We start from the raw sequence: 24,567 nt of genomic DNA, 5'->3' as shown, positions 1-24,567 counted from the left end.
AAAACTTTACATCTATAAATCAACAAATGCAGAAAAAGCTGAATTCAAACTGTAAAAATCACAAAGAACTGTCAAATTACTAAAAGTTTACATCTATAAATCGACATAAATGCAATAAAAAGCTGAATTTAAACTGTAAAAATCACAAAAAACTGTTAAATTACTAAAACATTACATCTATAAATGTAAACAGAACGACTAAAATGTTCTGTGTCCATTAAAACACGCTGCAGTGGAGCAAAAACATGTAATTCCGATGGATTAACGTATTTTACAGCACGGATTCCTCACATTCTTCTGCGTTTTGTGCTGAAGTTGTAACAAACGACGGTTTTCCACGGATTCGTTTCCAGGAGTCTTTCTGTCGCTGGAACTCGGACCAGATGGAGAATTTAGACGGGGAAGATGAAAAATCAGCTGCTGCTTGGCTCGAATTTTATTAATCAGTCAGCGAGAGTTAGAGGAGGAAAGTCCAACGAACGGCGATCCGTCAGGAAGTTTACCAGAAACGTCCAATGAAACACTAAAACATCAGAATTCAGACGCTCAGAGACGGAATGAGGTCAGGAAAAGTAAACTGTGAAGTCAGCGGTGGCACAGAAAAGAAAAGCAGACATGAAAGCTGCTAAATCACTAAAACTTTAACTCCATAAATCAAAATATAGTCAAGAAAACACTGCATTTAATATGTAAAAATGAAAATGTCCAAAGAAGCAAAGAGAACCACAAAATGAATCAAAACACACCTCTAAAGATCAACACAAATGAGGTAAAAAAACTGTAAAAACAAAAGACAAAGTTTATTCTTTCTGTATTTTCAGCTAAAATTTACCAAATGAATCAAACTTTACCTCTAGAAATCAAAAAATGCTCAAAAATCTGACTATTTTAAGCAAAACAATGCATTTAATATGTAAAAAAAGTACAAAATAAAGCCACACAGCGAAGAAAACCACCCAAAAATCGGTCAAATCACAAACTTTATCCCTAAAAAACACCACATATTCACTAAAATGATGCATTTAATAGGTTAAAAGGTAAAAGTAAAAAGTTTATTTGACAAAAATCTGCTACATAAATCAAAATGTATCTTTATGAATCAAAATGGAGACGATGTAAGACTAGTTTTAAAGTAAAACTGTGCATTTAAGAAGTAAAAAAGCAAAAAATAAAGATAAAATTGTACTTCATCTTTAGTGCAGCAGCCATAAAGCAAAAAGAAACGCAAAAAACAGCTAAAACAATCAAACTTTATCACTATAAATCAACATAAATGCAAGAAGCAGCTGCATGTAAAAGGGAAAAAGGTCAAAATAAAGACAAAAGTGTGTTTCATCTGCAATGCTGCAGCCACTATTTAACTGTTTTTATGTAAAATAGTGCATTTAATGAGTAAAAATGTGTGTATTACAGTAAAAAATAAAGAAAAAAGTTAGTTTTATCTTCAGTGCTGCAACCGCAAACCAGAGAGAACCACAGAAAATCTGTCAAATCACGTTTATTCTCTACAAATGACCACATATTACACATAATCTGTTACAATCAATTAAAAATAAAGAAAAAAGTTTTATTTTTACAGAAAAATATTTAAAAACAAGCCACACAGGAAGCAAAACCACCAGAAAATTCCCAAATTACTCAAACTTTACCTCTATAAATCTACATAAATGTGGAGAAAATCTGAATTTAACACGTAAAAAAGTACAAAATAAAGATGGAAGTTGATTTGAAGTCCCAAAGCAAAGAGAAACAACAAAAGAAATGTTAAATTGCTATAACTTGGACTATAAATCAACATAAATGCAGTAAAATGCTGAATGAATCTGTAAAAAATGAAGGAGAAAGTTAAAACGTGAATAAAAATAACTATAAAAATGATTTCAATCTTAAGTGCTGCATGTAAATCTGAAAATAAAACCACTTTCAGCCGCTCCCAGTCAAAAACGACATAAAACCGGCGTGTTTACAGACAGACGTGTCCGTGAGAACACGCCAAAATCTGCATGGAGTCAGAAATTTGTGGACAGAACCTGAAGGTGGAAGTTACAAACCGAGCTGCTGCACTGATTTTTACTCCAATCTGTGCAAAATGAACCAATAAGACTCGTCTATAACTGGACTTTTTGAGCCCGTTAAAGAACCGAGTTATTAAAGTTCGTTACTCGCGCTGCAGCTGGACCGTGAGGAAAACTTTCCTCTTCTGTCAGACGCCTGAACGGCTTCGAGTTGTTGGCAGCGACCAGCAGCAGGTCAGAGGAGAATATTCTGAGCACAGCTGTTCTGGACAGGAATCCTTTTCTGTCCATCACTCGATCCAAAAATAACATTTTACACAAAATACGTCCTCAGTGTGATTCACTGAGAGACGTAAAATAAAAAGGATTCAGAGGAGGAAGGAGATCAGCGGAGAAAAATCCTCAACGCAGCAAAGAAAAGCACAGAAAAGACGGGAAATTATTTAAAATTCACCTCCAGAGATCAATAAAAATGCTGCATTTAAGATGTAAAAAAACTAAAAACAAACATGAATGTTCATTTATCTTCAATTCTGCATCTAACGGCAAAGAGAACCACAAAAAAACTGTCAACGTGCTCAAAATATACCCGATAAAACACCAAAAAATGGAGTAAAACGCAGCATTTAATATGTAAAAAAACTAAATATAAAGATGAAAGTTTATTTCATCTTCCATTCTTCATCCACACAGCAAAGAGAACCACAAAAACCTCACAAATTTATTATAATTAACCTCCGTAAATCAATACAAATGCAGAAAAATGATGCATTTAATTTGCAAGAAAGTACAAAAAAAGACAAAAGTTTATTTCATCTTTAATTTATAAAACAGCAGACAAGTCCAGAAGCCACAGCAGAGAGAATAACACAAAAAAAGCATTAAAATCACAAAATTCACCTCTACAAGTCAACATGAATGCAGTAAAATGCTGCATTTAATGTGTAAAAAAGTAAAAAATAAAGATGAAAGTTTATTTCATCTTCAATTCTGCATCTACGTAGCAACAACAATCAAAATTAATCCAAATTTACCTCCACAAATCAAGACAAATGCATTAAAATGCACCTTCTGATATGCAAAAAAGTGAAAATAAAGTAAAAAATTTATTCTCTTTATTTTTACAACACAGATTTTCATTTCTACAGCGAACGAGCAAAGAAAACTACAAGAAAAACTGCAGAAATATTCAAACTCTACCTCTATAACTCAACACAAATGTAAATAAGTAAAAAATAAAGAAGAAAGGTTATTTTATCTTCAATTCTGCATCTAAATAGCAAAGAGAACCACAGAAACTTGCTAAATTGCTCAGAATTTATCTCTATAAATCAACACAAATGCAGTAAAATGCCGCATTTGAGATGTAAATAAGTAAAAAATAAAGAAGAAAGTTTATTTTACCTTCAATTCTGCAACCACACAGCAAAGAGCAGCACAAAAATCTGATAAATCACTTAAAATTTGCTTCCATAAATTAAAATATATAATGAGTAATATATGAAATATGTAAAAGGAAATTTTACTTTTCTTTAAATTCACACAACAAATATCAATGTTGCAGCCACATGGCAACAAAAATTACAAAAAAATTGCAGAAACACTCAAACTGCACCTCTAAAAATCAACAAAAATGCCTTAATCAGCTGAATTTATTCTGCAAAAGAGTAAAAATAAACACTCATGTTCATTTGATCGCTATTTTTACAAAAATTAATCAATGCGGCAGCCACAAAGGAAGGAAAGCTACAAAATAAGCTGCAGAAATACTCAAACTGTACCTCTAGAAACAAACAAAAATGCAATAAAATGATGCTTTAAATATGTAAAAAAAAAAAAAAAAAGGACGATGGAAGATTAAACAATCTTTCAAAGAGAACCACACAAAAAAAGCTGTCAATCAATCCAATTTTAAGTCTATAAATCAACACAAATGCAATAAAATGATGCATTTAATACATAAAAAAGGAAAATGTACAAAAAAAATCAATGCAGCAGCCAAAAAAGGAAGGAAAACCACAAAATAAGCTGCATAAATACCCAAACTTTACTTCTATAAATCGACATAAATGAAAGAATGGAGATAATTTGAGACTATTTTGATATAAAATGCAGATATTAACATGAAAAATATCTCATCATAGTGGTATTGCTCTTTTCGGGCCAAAATAACTCGCCAAAATACTCAAACTGTACCTCTTAAAGCATAACTTAAAGTCTTTTTTTAAAGTAAAATGCTGAATTTAACACATAAAAGACCAGAAATATCTCATTATAGCGGCATTGCTCTTTTCTGTCCATCACTTTCTCCAAAAACAACACTTCTTCCACACTTTTTACCACAATACTGATTGACACAAGAGCCTAAATTACACAAACTGAGTAAAATCTGAAGCAGCTGCAGCACAGAAAAAGATTTAAATGAACTTTCATCTGTCTAATAGCTGGTAATTCCAGGTTAAGCTTTCATGTGTCAGCTGTGCTTTTGTTCCACTAACGAAACACAAAATTAACAATCGGCTGGAGGACGAGGGAAACAAAGGCGGTGATTGCAGAAAACAGAATTAAAAACTGAGCAGAGCCTCTGACTTCAGGGTCCGATCCTGATAAATGACTCGGCTTTTTTCTAAAATGATGAGTCATGACGGCTGGTTGAAGGTGAGCAGCACGTTAGCAGAATTATAAAATAACGTCAGGGAGAGGAGAGCGTTTATTCAAGTGGAGGATTTTTTAGCTTCCTTAAAACCCATCTGACCCGTTTTTACCCCAGAATTAGTCCCGATTTTAACCGGCTAAACAAACATGACAACCGCTAAATGTGAGACGACGACATGGTTCCTGTACTGAAAGAGTCTGGAGCAAATCGCTGATGGGTTTAAAATCGGCAAAAGCAAATGTCGGTGAGATAAGGATGTGAGCGACACGAGGTTTTGGCGTCATTCTGGAGCAAGAAAATGGAACCCAAAGGCCCTTAAAATATCTAGAAATACAATAAAGACACTCGAGTTTACTGGAACTGGTTGATGTTTTACTCAATTTGCTCTCATTTTTTGTGATTTTGCTGCAGAAAAGAATGTTATTTTTGCAGAAAGTGATGGACAGAAAAGAGTAACGCCACTACGATGAGATATTTCTGGTCGTTTGTGTGTTAAATTCAGCATTTCGCTTTAAAAAAAGACTTTAAATCATGTTTATAGAGGTGAAGTTTGAGTATTTTGGCAGGTACTTGGCATAGATTTACTTTAATATAAAATAAATAAATATAAAGTGGTGTTAGAGTGCACAGAGCAGCAAGAAAATTGAACATCTGCATCCCAAAGCTCCTTAAAACACCTAAAAATGCAACAAAAAGCTCGAGTCTAGTGGAACCGGTTGATGTTTTACTCAATTTGCTCTCATTTTTTGTGCCCTTAGATTGATCAGTGCTACATAAAAAATGAGGAACAAATGTAATTTTTGCAGAAAGCGATGGACAGAAATAACGTAATGGATAGTTTGCAACTTTTTCAATCAATAATCGATGAATCGTTGACCGAACTGAAGTACAGTCGATGATTATTCACACTAATGATGCGGTTTTTAGACAGCTAGTACTCCCCACTACATGTTAGCTTCAACATGCTACCTACCCGTCTCTAGAGAATGCGGTTTAGTTTGCATTAAGAGTTTTGATCAGCAGTCATTAACCACCACAGAGGTCTTTGTCATGGTGCCCCTTCACTCGCTAAACTCCCACAATTTTACTGCGTTTGTTGATTTATCCGGTTAAATTTTGAGCAATCTGGCAGTTTTTTGTGGTTCTCGTTGCTGCATCAATCCATAAACTTCATCTTTATTTTAAGTGTTTTACATATTAGTTGCGAAATCTTGTTGCATTTGTGTCGATTTGTAGAGATAATTATAGAGAATTATCAAGAATTATAGAGAGATTTATGGAGATTTGATTCATAAAAATATATTTCCACTGGTTTAAATATTAAGCTTAGCTTTTTAGTGCATTTATGTTGAGAATAAACACATAAGAACGTGAGAAAAATAAATGTTCTTCTATATTTTTTCTTTTTTGTATACTACATATGGTAATTTACTGAATTTGTGTTCATTTATGGAGGTAGATTTTCCGCAATTTGGCTTTTTTTCTTGCAGTTCTCTTGAAGATAAAATGAACTTTTATCTTCACATTTAGTGTTTTTATGTTTAGCGTTCGATATTTTACTGCATTTGTGTCGATTTGTAGAGATAATTATAGAGAATTATAGAGATATTTAATAAAGACGACAACTTTCATCTGTATTTCCACTGTTTTAAACATTAAGTTAAGCTTTTCAGTGCATTTAAGTTGACAATAAACACATGAGAAAAATAAATGTTCTTCTACATTTTTTCTTTTTTCTATACTACATATGGTAATTCACTGAATTTGTGTTGATTTATGGAGGTAGATTTCTCTTTTCATGCAGTTCTCTTGAAGACAAAATGAACTTTTATCTTCACATTTAATGTTTTTACGTTTTGCGTTCGATATTTTCCTGCATTTGTATCGATTTACAGGGATAAAGTTTGAGCGATTTGGCAGCCTTTATTTTAAATTCTCTCTTCATTGCGTGGTTGCGGCATAGAATCTAATTTTGGAATAATTTTTCCCCGTGTTGCTTTTAAATAACTCGGTCTTTTGCGCGTGTAATTCGACAGCATTCCTACTTTATTGTCCCACTCAGGACAGAACTTTAGCGCAGGCTGGGAAACGGCGTAAAAGAGCAGAAAAGGCTGACGTCTGCAGAACTGAGTGTCATTCAGACCCCCGTCTGTCTCGGCCATATGGAAAACCGATTTAGAGCGAGGGGGTCGGGGAAATAGCTGCATGTTCTTACCAAGCACAAACTCACCGTTGTCAGTGTTTCCTTCCCTGGGAACGAGCAAATCCCAGAGCCTGCAGATACGTGCGAGAAGGAATTTAAACCGCCCGGTTTTCCAAGAAAGACCTGAGAGCTCTCAGACGTTTTCTCACCACGTCTCAGATATCCAGCTATGCAAGTTTCACTGTTCAGGTCATACACTGCAGGGTTTTTTTACTGCATTTTATGGCATTTCCCTTCACTTTTAGGTTTATTTCGTTGCAACAGAACAGGGAATTGTTGGGCTGCTTCATCTTTAGGGAAAACTTGTCTGAAATAAGAACTTATTTTCAAAAGACACAGTGAAATAAAACTCCCATCTAGTGCATTTGGGTTTTTTTTAGGTAGTGATGTGGCGCTGAACAATGCATGATTTCACCATCGATACATACATGCAAAACAGTCAAAGCACAGAAGGAAAACTCACACAGAGTTCCAGTTTTCCACTAATCCAAAGGAACAGTCTGTCCGATAGGAGATTTACTCAGATTTATGGCTTCTTGGACGCTCCGAGTTTTAAAAATGCATTCAAGAAACACTGAGTTTGTTGCCATGCAGGATCCACATGTGCAAAGAAAGACGAGCCGTGAACAGAAGAAAAAATACACTGAAAAGGAAGATTTGGTTGGAAAAAAGAATGCAAATCTTTCAGCTACAGAAAAAGCAGGTAGTCTGTTAGTAGTTTCTTGCATTTGTTGCCACCACACAGCACATTTATTTGGCCGTTAAATCGTCATTAGAATTGCGGCTAATGACTTCTGGCCAGAAGCATTGTGGGAGTTTAGCTGCATGCAATGAGTAAAAAAAATCAAAATAAAAATGACAGTTTATTTTATCTTCAATGCTGCATCTACACAGTAAAGAAAACCACAAAATAACTGCCAAATTGTTCAAAATGTAACTCCATAAATCAACAAAAATGCAGAAAAATGCTGCATGCAATAAGCAAAAAAATTAAAATTAAAATTAAAATGTATTTTATCTTCAATGCTGCATCTACACAGCAAAGAAACCTGCAAAAAAAATCCAAATTGCTCAAAATTTAACTCCATAAATCAACAAAAATGCAGAAAAATGCTGCATGCAATGAGTAAAAAACTAAAAATAAAAATGAGAGGTTATTTTTTTTTATTTTAATGCTGCATCTACAAAGCAAATAGAATCTCAAAAAACAGCCAAATTGCTCAAAATTTAACTCAATAAATCAACACAAACACAGTAAAATTATAGGAGTTTAGTTAATGAAGGGGCACCATGACAAAGACTTCTGTGGCGGCTAATGACTTCTGGCCAGAAGCATTGTGGGAGTTTAGCTGCATGCAATGAGCAAAAAAATCAAAATAAAAATGACAGTTTATTTTATCTTCAATGCTGCATCTACACAGCAAAAAAAACCTGCAAAAAATTCCAAATTGCTCAAAATTTAACTCGATAAATCAACAAAAAATGTTGAAATGGTGCATGCAATATGGTGATATTGCATTTCAAGCCTGTCTGTTGTGACTTTGCACGTTCATTTGTCGGAAGTTGAGTCTTTGGGTTACTTTTGCCTGTTTTTGTGACAATTTCACCTCTTTCTGTTGTGTTTTTGCATATTTTTCTGGTAATTTCTGTCCTTTTTGTGATGATTTTGCATGTCTTTTGTGGAGATTAATAAAAAGAATGAAGCAGAAATCCTGACAAATTACACATGTACATTCAACAAAAATATAAACACAACACTTGTTTTTGCTCCCATTTTTTTATGAGATGAACTCAAAGATCTAAAACTTTTTCCACATACACAATATCACCATTTCTCTCAAATATTGTTCACAAATCTGTCTACATCTGTGATAGTGAGCACTTCTCCTTTGCTCAGATTATCCATCCCACCTCACAGGTGTGCCTTAGACTGCCCACAATAAAAGGATACTCTGAAAGGTGCAGTTTTATCACACAGCACAATGTCACAGATGTGGCAAGATTTGAGGGAGTGTGTAATTGGCATGCTGACAGCAGGAATGTCAGCCAGAGCTGTTGCTCATGTATTGAATGTTCATTTCTCTACCATAAGCCGTCTCCAAAGGCGTTTCAGAGAATTTGGCAGTAAATCCAACCAGCCTCACAATCACAGACCACGTGTAACCACACCAGCCCAGGACCTCCACATCCAGCATGTTCACCTCCAAGATGGTCTGAGACCAGCCACTGGGACAGCTGCTGAAACAATCGGTTTGCAGAACCAAAGAATTTCTGCCTAGACTGTCAGAAACCGTCTCAGGGAAGCTCATCTGCTGCTCGTCGTCCTCATCGGGGTCTCCACCTGACTCCAGTTCGTCGTCATAACCGACTTGAGTGGTCAAATGCTCACATTGGATGGCATCTGGCACGTTGGAGAGGTGTTCTCTTCACGGATGAATCCCGGTTTACACTGTTCAGGGCAGATGGCAGACAGTGTGTGTGGCGTCGTGTGGGTGAGCGGTTTTCTCATGTCAGTGTTGTGGATGGAGTGGCCCATGGTGGCGGTGGGGTTATGGTATGGGCAGGCGTCTGTTATGGACCAAGAACACAGGTGCATTGTATTGATGGCATTTTGAATGCACAGAGATACCGTGACGAGATCCTGAGGCCCATTGTTGTGCCATAAATCCAGGAACATCAGCTCATGTTGCAGCAGGATAATGCACGGCCCCATGCTGCAAGGATCTGTACACAAATGTTGGAAGCTGAAAACGTCCCAGTTCATGCATGGCCAGCATACTCACCGGACATGTCACCCATTGAGCATGTTTGGGATGCTCTGGATCGGAGTATACGACAGCGTGGACCAGTTCCCGCCAATATCCAGCAACTTCGCAAAGTAGGCTTGGGCGGTATCCAAATTTTGATACTGTCAAACTTCCTTCATATTTTACCGGGGTATACGGTATTACCGTGACTATTACTGTTACTGGCTTGTGCCTTCACATTCGGAAACTGAATAGTCGCAGCAGTTGGTTGATTCAGAGATGCGTCCTTAGGTTAGAGGTGTTTCCCTCTCTTGCGATCACCTTTTGATTGCAGAATTTACTAATTGCTTCATCAGTATTTACCGGCTCTCCTTTCTCGTTTGCCTGGAACCTGAAATACTCCCAAACTGCAGAAGTTGTGTTCTTTTTTGGAACCAAGTCACTCCGTGCGGTATCTGCCATCTCCCCCCCCCCTCTCTCCTCTGCACTGTCGCATGACGACGTCACGTTCATAAACTTTATGGAAGTCTCCAAAAGTAGACTAAAACATAACTGTTTAAGGAAAACTGAAAATTCAACCAGACATAAGCCACACACTCTCATAACACTTATCTCCTGTATAAGAACATTGCAATTTTTCAAGACGGTATTGGAACTGATAGCGCTGCTATTTTTAAACACCGGCGGTACACGGTATTACCGTAATACCGCCCAAGCCTATCACAAAGCCATTGAAGACGAGTGGACCCCCCAGTAAAACAAAACTGCACCTTTCAGAGTGTCCTTTTATTGTGGGCAGTCTAAGGCACACCTGTGAGGTGGGATGGATAATCTGAGCAAAGGAGAAGTGCTCACTATCACAGATTTAGACAGATTTGTGAACAATATTTGAGAGAAATGGTGATATTGTGTATGTGGAAAAAATTTTAGATCTTTGAGTTCATCTCATAAAAAATGGGAGCAAAAACAAAAGTGCTGCGTTTATATTTTTGTTGAGTGTAAAAGACCAGTTATTTAAAAGTAACAAGGGGGAAAATGATTCTAAAGTGTGTGCATTCTACATTAAAACCTTTCTTTTTACTCCAGTATGTGACCTTGAGTAGTTCTACTCCTCTGTCTGCTAAAAAGCTGCTGCAGTTTGAGATGCGACGGCTCCATAGAAACGGTAAAAACACTACAGGAGGGCTGAATAATAACCCCAGAGCTCCAATTATCGTATTGACCTGGCGGGGTCCCGGGCGTGCAGCACTTCCACCGCTGAGACGTTAAAACAAGCCGGCCGAGGCTGTAATACGAAGACGCTGCGTGAAAAACAAAACAGGGATCCAGAGCCAGGGTGAAGGCTGTCGTCTTTTCAGAGTTTCCAGGTAGTTTCTTTTCTCTGGAATCACACACTCTCACAGGAGGAAGTAATTAAACCCAGAGACTTTACAGCAGGGTGTCCAACATGAGGCCCGTGGGCCAAAAGTGGTCCTCCAGAGGGTCCAATCCGGCCCTCAAAGAGTAAAAATTACAGAGAAGACATTAACTGATTTGATCAGAAAGTAAAATACAAGATTGTTCTTTTGTCATTTTGTTTCTTATTTTTGTAATATTTTGGGTTTTTTTGACTGACTTCTGTCGTGTGTCTCATTTTCTGTCGTTTTGTTTCTCGCTTTTGTCATTTTTGGTCTCGTTTGTGTCATTTGTTGTCCTTTTGTCGAATTCTAACTTTTGTGTCTAATTTTTGGCTCTTTTTTTTTCTTTTGCATCATTTGTCTAACTTTTTGTGTCATTTTTGTAATATTTTGTCTCACTTTTGTCGTTTGTCTCATCTTTTTGTCATTTTGTGTTTGTCTATTTTTGTTGTTTTGCTCTTTTTGTCTCGTTTGTGTCCATTTTTTGTCGGTTTCCAACATTTTTGTCGAATTTTTTGCTTTTTTCATGTCATTCGTCTCATTTTTGTAATGCTTTACCGTGTTTTGTTTTTCGTTGTTTGGTTTTTGTTGTATTTTTGTCGTTTTGTGTTTCCTTGTTGTCTATCTTTTGTTGTTTTGTTTGTTTGTTGTCATTTTTTCCTCGTTTGTGTCCATATTTTGTCGCTTTGTGACTTTGTCCAATTTATTTCTTTTTGTTGTGTCTTGCATCATTTGTCTCATTTTTTGTAGTTTTGTGTCTCGCTTTTGTAATATTTCGTCTTGTTTCTGTCGTTCTTTGTCTGACTTTTGTCGTTTATCTCATGTTTTTGTCATTTTGTGGGTTTTTTGTCTCGCTGGTGTTTTTTTGTCTATTGTTTGTTCCTTTTCTTGTCATTTTTTGTCTCATTCGTGTCCATTTTTTGTCCCTTTGTAAATGTGTGTGTCTGATTTTTTTTGTCTCTTTGTTTTGTTTCGAGTTATTTGTCTCATTTTTTGTCTCGTTTTTGTCATTTTGCATCTCATTTTTGTAATAGTTTGTCTTGTTTTTGTTGCTTTTTGTCTTTTTGATCATAAAATAAATACTACATCATTCAGTTCCAGATTCCAGGTGACAAAATGTTGTGTTCCTTTGTCGACACTCTGATCTGGAAGTTGTAATGTGGAAATGATAAACTGAGGCTGGATGCTGCTGAAATTTAATTTTTTTTCTTCAGAAATTTCAGGTTGTTCATAATGTTTAGTAAAAAGATATGTCCTTAAATGTGAACTTTTTAGCACTAAAACAAAGGAAGCTTGTGGTGTTTTTGTGGTTATTTACAGGTTGTTACGCTGTGGTTTTACTGGTCACTGGAGATCAGATTGGACTGAATAAGTTTGACTCCTCTGGTTTATGGTGTTTCTGTGCAGCAGAAAAGTAAAAAAAAAAGAAAAATCCTGGCCCGTCTTGCCGTGTATGTCGCTCTGAGGAGGATCTGTTTACACTTGGGCATGAATGGAGGATTCTGTTAATCAGGCTGGAACCGCTCAGCCCTGTGGGTCCTTCAGGACCACGTGAGTTTACACGAAGCGACTCGAGTCCATCCCCCGCTCCACTGAAGTGCTGCTACCTTGTTCCACAGCTGAACTTTCTCCTCGTCTGTCTGGCAGACTGTAAAGAGCACTGGGCCATTGTAAATGTACTGTAAAATGACTTCTCTCCCTTCCTCAACAACTCTGTAATGTTCCCGAGAAAGTGGGAAAAAAAAAAGAGGGGAAGAGTTTAAGTCAGGGGCATCTTTTTCTCTCAGGAAAGGTTAGAGGAGAAACTACAGTCATTTTCATTTGAACAGCTCCACACACATGAAGCAGCTGCTTAATTATATATAATTGAAAAAGCATTTTGTTCACAAGCACTCGCTTCCTGCTGCTGCAGCTCGCCAAGTGTCAGCGATTACATTTCAATCCACACGTATATATTTCCCCTTTAGTTTGCCCTGCGACAATTTTACAGCTTAATTGACAATTAGGCAGCAAACGCATCAGATTTAGGCTTCCTACTGTCAGCAGAAAGTATTTAAATGTGGCAGTGTTTGTAATGAAACAGCATATTGAGAGGAGTGACGATGCAAACAAAAGCAGACGAACTTAAACGCATTAAAACAAAACACAAAATAACCCGGAATGAAATCGTAATCTGCAGTTATTGTACTTTTTACACTAATTTCAACAACTTTATCTCCATGAATCAACACAAATGCAGAAAAATGCGGAATGCAATATGCAAAAAAGTGAAAATAAAGAAGAAAGTTTATTCTTTCTTTAGTTTTACAAAACATATTTCAATGCAGCAGCCAGACAGTAAAGAGAAAGACAAAAAAGAAAATGCCAAACTGCTTAAAATGTATCATGCAATATGTAAAAAACTAAAAATAAAGATTAAAGTTTACTTTATCTTCAATGCTGCTTCTACAGAGCAAAGAGAACCAGAAAAAAACCTGTCAAATTGCTCAGAATTTACCTGATAAATCATCACAAATGCAGTAAAATGCTGCATTTAGTATGCAAAAAGTAAAAATAAAGATAAAATTAACTTTAATCTGCAACGCTGCATCCACACAGCAAAGAAAATCACAAAAAAAACACATAAAATGCAACACATAAAAAATGAAATGAAAATTTGTTTATTTTATCTTCAATGCTGCATTCGCACAGCAAAGAAAACCACACAAAAAATTGCTGGATTACTCCACTTTTACCTCTATAAATCAACACAAATACAGTAAAATGTAAAATTTTACAAGCAAAAAAGTAGCAATAAGAATGAAAATTAGTTTCATCTTCATTTCTACAAAAAAAAAAAATCAATGCAGCAGCCGCACATGGCAAAGAAAACCACAAAAAAAACTGTTGAAATACTAAAACTTTGCCTCTAGAAGTCAACACAAACGTAATTTGAGATTAGTGTCATTCACCACTAGCCTAACCGCGCTAGACCCAGCTCTGAAGACACAAGGGTCTAGGAACTCTCGACAGAGAGGGAGGCGGGCTAAAAGGTTGTCTTTCAAATCACTCTGCAGCAATTGGGTAGGTATACAACCAATCAGCGCAACGAATAGGCTGACGTAGTTCCTAGAGCGCCGGAAATCAGAGGATGCGGGAGTTCGGTGAAGCCTTATTTATACAGTCAATGGGTGAAGCTCAAGTATATTACAGACATGTTAACAGAAAGATTATTCAGAGTCGGTGCTAATGGAGCTCAACGACTGTTGTCGTTTTTGTTGTCGACCCTGGCAGAGAATTAAATTCGCTGCCGTGGGTTGTCTAGCGCGGCTAGGCTAGTTGTTTCCGGTTGTTTCTGTCAGAATCGTCACGCCTCTGTCGTCACTTAGTTACGCCCGCCTTCTGACTCTACACTTCATGGTGATTGGTCCGGCCAGTTTTAGGAGCATCCAACCTCAAGCCTTATGGAGGGTAACTAGACCCACCCTGGCAGAGAATTAAATTCGTTGCCATGGGTTGTCTAGCGCGGCTAGGCTAATTCACCACCAACTGGGATAACAAAAGGTGGAGCAAACCTATAAAACTATAAAAACCTGGACATGAAGTAGCATTTTGATTGGAACAAACTATTGAAAGTATAAATACTTGGACAGAAATGAGTATTTTTGGCAGACTACATCTTCAAAACTATACAAAACTGACCAGAACAAACTTTTGAGCAGAATAAGCCTTAAAAATTGTAAGTACTTGGACAGAAATGAGCATTTTGAGTGGAGCAAACCTTTAAAACTATGAGAATTTGCAGAGGAAGTAGTATTTTGATTGGAAGAAACTATTAAAACTATCAGCACTTGTACAAAAAGTAGTATTTTTGGTGGAGCAAAACTTTAAAACTGCACAGACTTGGACAGGAAGTAGTATCCTGATTGGAACCAACCATTAAAACTATAACCACTGGAACAAAAAGTAGTATTACTGGTGGAGCAACCCTTAAAAACTATAAAAACGTGGACAGTAAGTAGTATTTTAATTGGAATAAACCATTTCTAGAGATTTCTAGAGCAGAATATCTCAAATTTCAACACAGGGAAGTACAGAATTCCACACTTTTCAATGTGAAAACTACAAGAAAATTAAACTATTCTTTTTTTTTTCTCTCCAAACTTCAGAAAATAAGGAAAAAAAAATTGCACATGAAGCTTAAGCAATGACACCATGGTTGGTTGGTGTCATTTTTGAGCGGACTTGCAGACAAAAAAAAAAAAAAAAAAAAGAAAATTAAACTATTCTGTGGTAAATGATGGTCAATGTGTTGCTGTATTGATGTTCAAGATTGAGAATCTTGGCTGACTGGATTTAACGAGTTTTTTTCAATCTGGACTGAAACGTTGACGTTTATGTCGAAGGAGCATGTGAAATATGACTTTGCTAATAGCGTGTGGTCACCGTATGGAAATCTGTGACAAGCCTCAGCAGACGTCGCCGCTTTGCTATTCATGCCAAGCAGGTAACAACACCTGCCGCCTGGCACGCTGACAAATTGCTTCCCTCGGACGGCGCTTTGAAAATGCAGCAATTCATGACAGTGTTTGTTCATCCCGTTAATTGTGAGACAGCTGCATTGTGATTTATGGCCTCCTTTAGAAAAATAATCTCCTACACCCGCTACGTCAACGGCAATTAGAAAGCTATCATTAGTTTCAGGCCGGAGCTGTCCAATCATGGCAGGACGGTTTTAGCTTCTGTTTATTTTGCACCAAATCCCAGGTGACTTCATGTGACAGTGGCACTTTCTGCTTTTCAAGTTTATCCCACATAAAAAGCTTTAAAAACTGTAAGTACTTGGACAGCAATGAGTATTCTGGGTGGTGCAAATCTTTAAAATTGTAAAGATTTGGACAGGAAGTAGCACTTTGATCGGAACAAATTCCTAAAACTATAATTACATGGACAGAAACGAGTGTTTTTGGTACAGCACACCTTTAAAACTATAAAAAATTTGGACAGGAAGTAAAATTTTGATTGAAACAAACCAATCAAACTATAAGCACTTGAACAAAATGTAGTACTTTGGGTGGAGCAAACCTTTAAAACCATAAAAACTTGGACAGGACGTTGTAATTTGACTGAAATAAGCCTTATAAACTATAAATACTTGAACAGAAATGAGTATTTTGGGTGGAGCAAACCTTTAAAACCATAAACACTTGGACAGGAACTAAAACTATAAGTACTTGGACAGAAAGTTGTATTTTGACTGTAAAAAGCCTTATAAATTAGAAAAACTTGGACAGAAAGTAGCATATTGATTGGAACCAACCAAAACTACAAGTACTTGGAAAAGAAGTAGCATTGGAGGTGGATCAAACCTTTAAAACTATAAAAAATGTGGACAGGAAGTAGCATTCTGATTGGAATAAACCACTAAAACTATACATACATAGACAAAAGCAGTATTTTCGGTGAATGAAACCAAAAAAACCATAGCTTGCACTCTGATTTATGGCCTCCATTGGGAAAAAAAAACTCACACCCGCTACATCAACAGCAATTAGAAAGCAATCATTAGTTTCAGGCCGGAGCTGTCCAATCACGGCAGGACGGTTTTAGCTTCTGTTTATTTTGCACCAAATCCCAGGTGACACTTTCTGTTTATCAAGTTTATGCCACATAAAAAGCCCCAGAAACACATGAAACCGACACTTTGCGGTGACTTTATAGCACACGCCGAATAGCTCAACGCCGCCCTGTAAAAGTCACACTTTCAGGAAGGTTGTAAAGTTCAGTTAAACTTGACAATGTTATAGACTGGAAATGCATGTCATCGCGTTGGAGCCAAGTGCACGAAAAAACATGACAAAAAGTAGTGTTTAGAGTAGAATAAGCCTTAAAAACTGTAAGCGATTAGACAGAAAGTAGTGCTTTCAGTGGAATAAGCCTTAAACACCAGAAGTACTTGGACAGAAATGAGTATTTCTGGTGGAGCAAACCTTTAAAACTATTTAAAAAAAAAAAAAAAAAAAACTTGGCTAGGAAGTAGTATCTTGATTGGAACAAATCATTAAAACTATCAGTACTTGAACAAAAAGTAGTATTTTAGGCGGAGCAAATCTTTAAAACTAGACACACTTGGGCAGGAAGTAGTATTTTGGGTGGAATAAACTTATAAGACCACAACTTGTTTGTTAGAAAGTACCACTTGCGTGGAACAAACCTTTAAAACTATACATAAGTGGACAGGAAGTGGAGTTTTGATTTTAAACAAACTATTAAAACTGTAAGTACTTGGATAAAGAATAGTGTTTTGGATGGAATGAACTTTGAAGACTACAACGTGTTAGAAAGTACAAATTGGTTGGAATAAACCTTTAAAACTATAAAAACTTGGACAGGAAGTAGTATTTTGACTGGAACAAACTATGAAAACTAAAAGTACTTGGACAAAAAGCAGCATTTTGAGTGGAATAAGCCTTAAAAACTATAAAAACTTGGACAGGAAGTAGTATTCTGGGTGGAATAAACTTTGAAGACCAGTACTTGTTCATTTGAAAGTACAATATGGGTGGAAAAAACCATTAAAACTATACATACTTAGACAAAAAATAGCATTTTGGGTGGATAAAACCTTTGAAACTATTCATACTTGGATAGAAAGTAGTATTTTGATTTAAACTAAACTATAAGTACTTTGTCCTGGTACAAAGAAGAGTGTTTTGGGTGGAGTAAACGCTTAAGACCACAATTTGTGGTAGAAAGTACAATTTGGTAGGAACAAACCTTTAAAACGATACATACTGATACATAAACTTGGACAGGACGTAGTATTTTGATTGGAACAAACCATTAAAACTATCAGCACTTGAACAAAAAGTAGTGTTTTTGGTGAAGCAAACCTTTAAAACTATACATACTTAGACATGAACTTGGACAGGAAGTAGCATTTTTGGTGGAACAAACCTTTAAAACTATACATACTTAGACATGAACTTGGACAGGAAGTAGTATTTTTGGTGGAACAAACCTCTAAAACTAAAGCAAATCCAGCCGGACCGAGAGGTCAAAGCTCTTTGCACCAAGAAATCTCAAAAATACAGACTTGTGCATTGAAAATCGTCGAAGAAAACGTGAAATCTCAACTCACCATTGAGGAAAAGCTCTTCTCGCAAGGCTTGTCTTGCGGCAGCAGAGAAGCAGCGTTTTTTCAGCCATTCTGCATCAAACAGGCTGATGTGCTGGTCGGGCCACACAATGGAAACCTGCAAGAGATAAAAGCTTATTGATCCCAGCTGGTCAAAGCTTTTCTTTCAAGTTTTCACCTCTTTTCCTACTTTGCTATGATAACCCATCAGCTTAAAGTGCTTTCGCTCTTTCAAATAAACAAACAAACGAATATTTACTCGTTATTCTGCTTAATAATGATGAAAACCACTGGATTTTTTGAATGTTTGAAGTCAAGATCGGTCTGCACTCTTAGAGATTAAGCTCTGAATGTGTTATTTTGCCTCATAAAAGTGAGAACGAAAGGTATTTAAACAAAATAAACTCTCTTTCACTTGAAGATTTCCTTTGTTCCCCATCTGCCTTGTAAGTACCTCTGGCCGGTAGAACCATATAATCAACCCCTTGTAATTTTCTACGGCCCGAGGCAAGAATGAAATCACTGATGTGGTATTGACGATACACGTTTACTCTAATAGATCTAAACACTATGTTCTGCTGCAGGAATACAGGAACAAACAGCACATGGTTGGTTCGGTTTATAGCCATTTCAGAGGACACATGGCAGCGACTCCTCCAGAGGACTTAAAGGTCAAAGCGAACGCCAGAATTAGATCATCTAACCTCACCGACCTGCACCGTTTGTCAGCAGCCAGGCGCCTTCCAACTGTCGGCAAAAGTGCAAACTCCATTTATTTTACTGGATCGGGCTTTGTGGTACCTTGGCATAATGAAGTTTGGGGTTTAAAGGTAATCTGATGACTATTTTCTTGAATAAGCATTTGAAATCATAAAACTTTTAAAGCCATAACTTCTTAGTTAGAAAGTGCAATTTGGGAAGAGTAAACCTTTAAAACTATACAAATTTGGACAGAAGACGGTATTCCGATAGGAACAAACTATTAAAACTACAAGCACTTGAGCAAAAAGTAGTATTTTGGGTAGAGCAAACCTTTAAAACTGCACAGACATGGACAGGAGGTGGTATGTAGATTGGAAAAGACTATTAAAACTACAAGCACTTGAACAGAAAGTACTATTTTTGGGGGAGAAAACGATTGAAATTGCACAGACTAGGACAGGAATTAGTATTTTGATTGGAATAAGCTATTGAAACTATAAGTACTTGGACAGAAATTAGTATTTTTGCTGGAGAACACCTTTAAAACTATAAAACCTTGAACAGGAAGTAGCATTTTAAATAGGAAAAACTATGAAAATTATAAATACTTGGACAGAAAAGTAGTATTATTGGTAGAGAAAACTGCACAGACTTGGACAGGAAGTAGTATTTTGATTGGAACAAACTATTGAACTACACATACTTAGACATAAAATACCATTTCGGGTGGAGAAAACCTTCAAATCACAATTTGATAGAAAGTGCAATTTGTGTAGCTACTAAAACTATCAGTTTTAATAGAAAATTTGAGGTTTACAGGTAATCTGATGCCTATTTTCTTGTGTAACTGAAACTATAAAATTCAGCAGCAGGTTTTAAGGCATGTAGATTAAAAAGCTAAATTTATTTTAAAATAACCCATTCAACAGAGCCATAAAATGGAAAAACCAACAGAAGTTTCCTCCCCAACTTTTCAATTCCTTTTCAACTTTTCAATTATCCAATGAAAGGCTCTTTCCAGGTGGCGACTTTTTTTCGGCCAGACGGTGTATCCATAGCAGGTAAAGTCATCTTTTTTCCTCGTATTTATGACACCTGTTGGCACTTCTCACTGTTAAAGTCAGATTTTGCCAATTTTTGTGAGTTAAAAATTGAAAGAAATTCAACTTTTGCTTTTTCTTTTGTTATGATTTGTGGCGTTTTAGCTGCAAAAATATACGATGCAATATACAATCAGAGAAATTCTATTGCAGGTTTTTTTTCATGATTTATGCCACTAAAACTTCTTCTCTCTACTTCTAGCCATGGTTGTTCTGTTTCCAAAGAGGTGAAAAATTAGCCAATAGTGAGCAAAAATGTGACAGGAGCTAAATTAAATTTCCCAGGAATAATTTAGGGGTTGGAGAGTGAAATCAGTTAAACATTTCAGCCTGTAAAACATTAAAAACAGGGAAAATGCCAGTGAAATTTTCTATGTTTGTTTATTTTTTTCCCCATGTAGCCAATTTACTTTAATATAAAACAAGAAAAAGCAGCAAAATCTGCTATCTGAGAAGGTGAGAACATTAAATTTTGAGCGTTTTTTCTTAAAAAAAAACAACCTAAAACTAATCAAAAGTGATCATCTAAAGCAGCAGCAGATTTCTGAATTAATCCTGGCGACTCCAACCTGATGTGATTAAAGCTGACCCAGATAGCAAACTATGGGTGAATCAATGTTGAATCTATGTTGAGACCTAACGTAGAAATTATACAGAAAGCGCAAGGTTGATAAAATGTTGAGTCAACGTTTGCTTTTCAACCATAAATCACACTTTACCCAGATAGCAAAAGATGTTAAATCAATGTTGAATTAGGGTTAAGAAGGTTGAATTGTGGTTACGGTTGAAGACTGATGGTTGGATCAACGTTGATTCAACAACATTTTGTCAACATTGAAGTTTGTGTTTAAAAGATACCATTGAATCTACATTGTATTTTGGTTTAATTAAAATGTTTGACAGGTCAATGTTTAATTAATGTTGAATCTATGTTTGCAAACATGTAATCTATGTAAGCAAACGTTGATTCAACATTTTATCAACCTTGCACCTTCTGTATAATTTCGACGTTAGGTCTCAACATAGATTCAACATTGATTCACCCATAGTTTGCTATCTGGGGACAGTAGTGAGTGGAACATTACCTCAGTCACTTAGGTTTGTTTTCTAACGGTTCAGAGAACTGCTTGTACTTTGTTCTTCAATGTTTTTCCTTCACAGTAGGTGGAAATTAGGGCCAGGGAGAATATCTAATTGGAAGTTTTCAGGCAGATTTTGCAATTTGATTTGAGATATATATAGTTCTTGAAGTTGTGCAACAGATTTAAAGCAGGAAAAGGAGCTTTTACTGCATAAAATATCATAAAAAGCTTGACCTTTCCCACATAGAGGACGGACAGCGTGAATTTGTAAAACCACTGACCACCACACTGCAGGATGTATATCCTCAACGGCAGCTTGTGTGGCTTTAAGGGGCTTTAATATCATACCAGGTAGCTATAGTAAAGCCTGTTTGGATTAGTGTCTGAGGCAGTATTTTAGTTACCAGTTCCCATGTTTAGATCTGCGGGTTTTGCAGCACTGCTGGGTGTATTTTTAAGAGCACAGGTTCATTCCAGGTTGTTTTCTGCTCCGACATCTCTGGTTTGCTAAAAATTTCCTTTTATCATGAACTATGACTTTGAATAACTTGAACAGGAAGTAGCATTTTGACTGGAACAAACTTTTGAGTAGAATAAGCCTTAAAACCTGTTAGTGATTGGACAGAAAGTAGTCTTTTGAGTGGAAAAAGCCTTAAAAACTGTAAGTACTTGGACAGAAAGTAGTCTTTTGAGTGGAAAAAGCCTAAAAAACTGTTAGTGATTGGACAGAAAGTAGTCTTTTGAGTGGAAAAAGCCTTAAAAAATTGTTAGCGATTGGACAGAAAGTAGTCTTTTGAGTGGAAAAAGCCTTAAAAACTGTAAGTACTTGGACAGAAAGTAGTCTTTTGAGTGGAATAAGCCTTAAAAACTGTAAGTACTTGGACAGAAATGAGCATTGTGGGTGAAGCAAACCTTAGAAACTATAAAAACCTGGACAGGAAGTAGTCTTTTGATTGAAACAAACTATTAAAACTACAAGCACTTGAACAAAAAGCAGTGTTTTTGGTGGAGCAAGCCTTTAAAAGTATATAAACTTGGACAGGAAGTAAGTAGCATTTTGATTGGAGCAAACGATTAAGCTTATAAATATTTGGACAGAATGAGTATTTTGGGTGGACCAAACCTTTAAAACTATAAAAAAAAAATTTTGACAGAAATTTGTATTTTTGGTGGTGCAACTGCAAGAATTTGAATAAAAAGTAGTATTTTCGGTGGAGCAAACCTTTAAAACTATAAAAACCTGGACAGGAAGTAGTATCTTGATTGGAATAAATAATTAAAACTATAAGTACTTGAACAAAAAGTAGTATTTCTGGTGGTGCAAACCTTTAAAACAATAAAAATTTCAACAGATAGTAGTATTTTGATTGGAACAAACAATTAATACTGTAAGTACCTTAACAGAAATGAGTATTTTGGATGGGGCAAACCTTTAAAACTATAAAAATCATGGATAGAAAGTAGTATTTTGATTGGAGCAAACTATTAAACCTTAAAAACTATAAAAATTTGACAGAAATTATAATTTTTGGTGGAGCAAACCTTTCACAACAACAAGAACTTGAATAAAAAGTACTATTTTGATTGGAACAGACTATTAAAATTATAAACACTTGAACAAAAAGTCGTATTTTTGGTGGAACAAACCTTTAAAGTAGTATCTAAGGTAGTATTTTAATTACCAATTTCCATATTTAGAGGTTTTGACGCACTCCTGGACATATTTTTGCTCAATCCCAGGTTCATTCCAGGTTGTTTTCTGCTCCAACATCTCTGGTTTGCTCAAAACTTCCTTTTATTGTTAAGCATGAATGTTTATAAAGGCATCTGTGAAGCTATACACTGATAAATAAAGCATTTGCTGATTAATTACAGAGTCTCTAATTAAGTAGATGACTTTTTTTATCGTGTCCCATTATTAGTTTTAACATCTTTCTGTTCAGGGTGAATATGTGACGTGAACTATTTTTATTTTATGAGTTGTTTACAGTTTTTAAGCCGAGCAGAAGAAGTTTCATACTGAAAAAATATTTTAAACTATTTTTTTAACCCTCCTGTTGTCCTCATTTACTTGCACCGAAAAATATTGTTTCCTTTTCTGAAAAAAAATCCAAAAATTCAGCCGAGAAATTCCCAAAATTTCAGAAAATTTGCAAAATCTTTAGGAAGAAAATTCCGATAATTCCTTAAAAGGTGTACAACAACAAAAAATCCCCCAAATACAGCAAGAAAATTTTTGTAAATATTTTCAAAAAATGAGTAAAAATCTTCAAAAAAAAATCCTAAAAATAGTGATTCCATATATATCAGTAAAACTTTTTATTTTTATTTTATGAACATTCGTCAAAAAAAAAAGATTTTATGGAATTGTTCTTAAGAAACATTTTTAACATTTCTTTTCTTCCACCAAAAAATTGTTCAAATATTTCCCAAAAATATTGAAAATGTGGACATCAGATGTTTCACTGTGAAAATGTTTTTTTTTTTCCCCACTTGTTCAAACTTTAAAGTGGCTCAATTTTGACCCACAGGAGGGTTAAAGATGTTTCTACTTAGAAAATGGGTCACTTTGATCCGCTACATAACAGGAGGGTTAAACACAGAACATCCGTACGGTGCGTGGACGTGGAAACGCTCAGACCAGCCCACCTTGTTGTCGTTGGTGACCTCCACGGCCTTCACCCCGGTGTGGATGTCCACGTCGGTCAGGAGGAGGAGCCGGGCCTGGGCAGACTCATGAGTGCAGCGAGGACACTGGCAGTTGTCTCTGAGCCAGGTGAAGGGATACAGACTGTGACCGCCATCCCCCCACTCCACCTCCACCATCCTCTCCTGGTTCAGAGCCCGGACCTGCCTGACCAGGTGGCGACCCACCGGCAGGGAGGCCGAGCTCAGGGTCTGCTGCCCGCGGAGCTGCACTGAAGTCAGGTATGACGGCGGCGGTACCGGAGCTCGATACGCCCCCAGAACCCTGCGGGCCGCCACGCCGGTGCTCCTCTGAAGGGCGGGAAGGGCAAAACGTGCAAACGTGCTCATCCACATCTCGAATGGTTCCCTGGGGGAGGCTCTATCTTCAGATCAGAACGGGATAACGGCTCTGCAGGAAGAACAGGAAACCCAGAATCATGCACTTCATCCTACGTGCTCAAAAAACTAAATCACAAACATCAAACCGAGCTGGATTTCAAAACACAATCCGCCTGAATGACAATGTGAGGAAGGTAAAATAATAAAGTGGTGCATTAAGAAGCAATAACAGTCTGCTGGGGATTTAAATTTTAACATATTTATACTTATCTAACAATCATTACCTATTTAACACCTCATTTAAGAGGAAAAATGACTGGTTTCTGAACTATGCCAGGCTTTTCTGACAAAAAATGTGAGCTTTATCAGGAGGTTTTTGGGGAAAAAGTTTTTTTTTCTAAGCTTGGTCTGCTGACAGAGTCCTGGTAAGAGCAGACGCATTATTTTAAGAAAAGAAGAGCTTTGATTAACCCCACAGCAGGGAAATTATAGCAAAACATGTAGGAAATGTAGCGTAAAAA

General features: G+C 36.4%; 1 protein-coding gene across 1 annotated transcript in view; it reads right to left on the bottom strand.

Moving 5' to 3' along the window:
* The window catches only part of bbox1 (butyrobetaine (gamma), 2-oxoglutarate dioxygenase (gamma-butyrobetaine hydroxylase) 1), a 52,873-nt gene that overhangs the window by 23,068 nt on the left and 5,238 nt on the right, over positions 1–24,567 (bottom strand). Inside the window, exons 2-3 of the mRNA XM_022198283.2 lie at positions 23,669–24,116; positions 18,139–18,253 (exon numbers count right to left, since the gene is read on the bottom strand). Of these exons, the coding sequence (XP_022053975.2) occupies positions 18,139–18,253; positions 23,669–24,061 (508 nt within the window). The 5' untranslated portion in view covers positions 24,062–24,116. The remainder of the gene's footprint in view (positions 1–18,138; positions 18,254–23,668; positions 24,117–24,567) is intronic.

The sequence above is a fragment of the Acanthochromis polyacanthus genome, chromosome 2, assembly GCF_021347895.1.
Source record: "Acanthochromis polyacanthus isolate Apoly-LR-REF ecotype Palm Island chromosome 2, KAUST_Apoly_ChrSc, whole genome shotgun sequence".
Classification (NCBI taxonomy): domain Eukaryota; kingdom Metazoa; phylum Chordata; class Actinopteri; family Pomacentridae; genus Acanthochromis; species Acanthochromis polyacanthus.
Note: the sequence above shows the minus strand (reverse complement) of the source record. Positions and strands in the feature narration are given on the sequence as shown.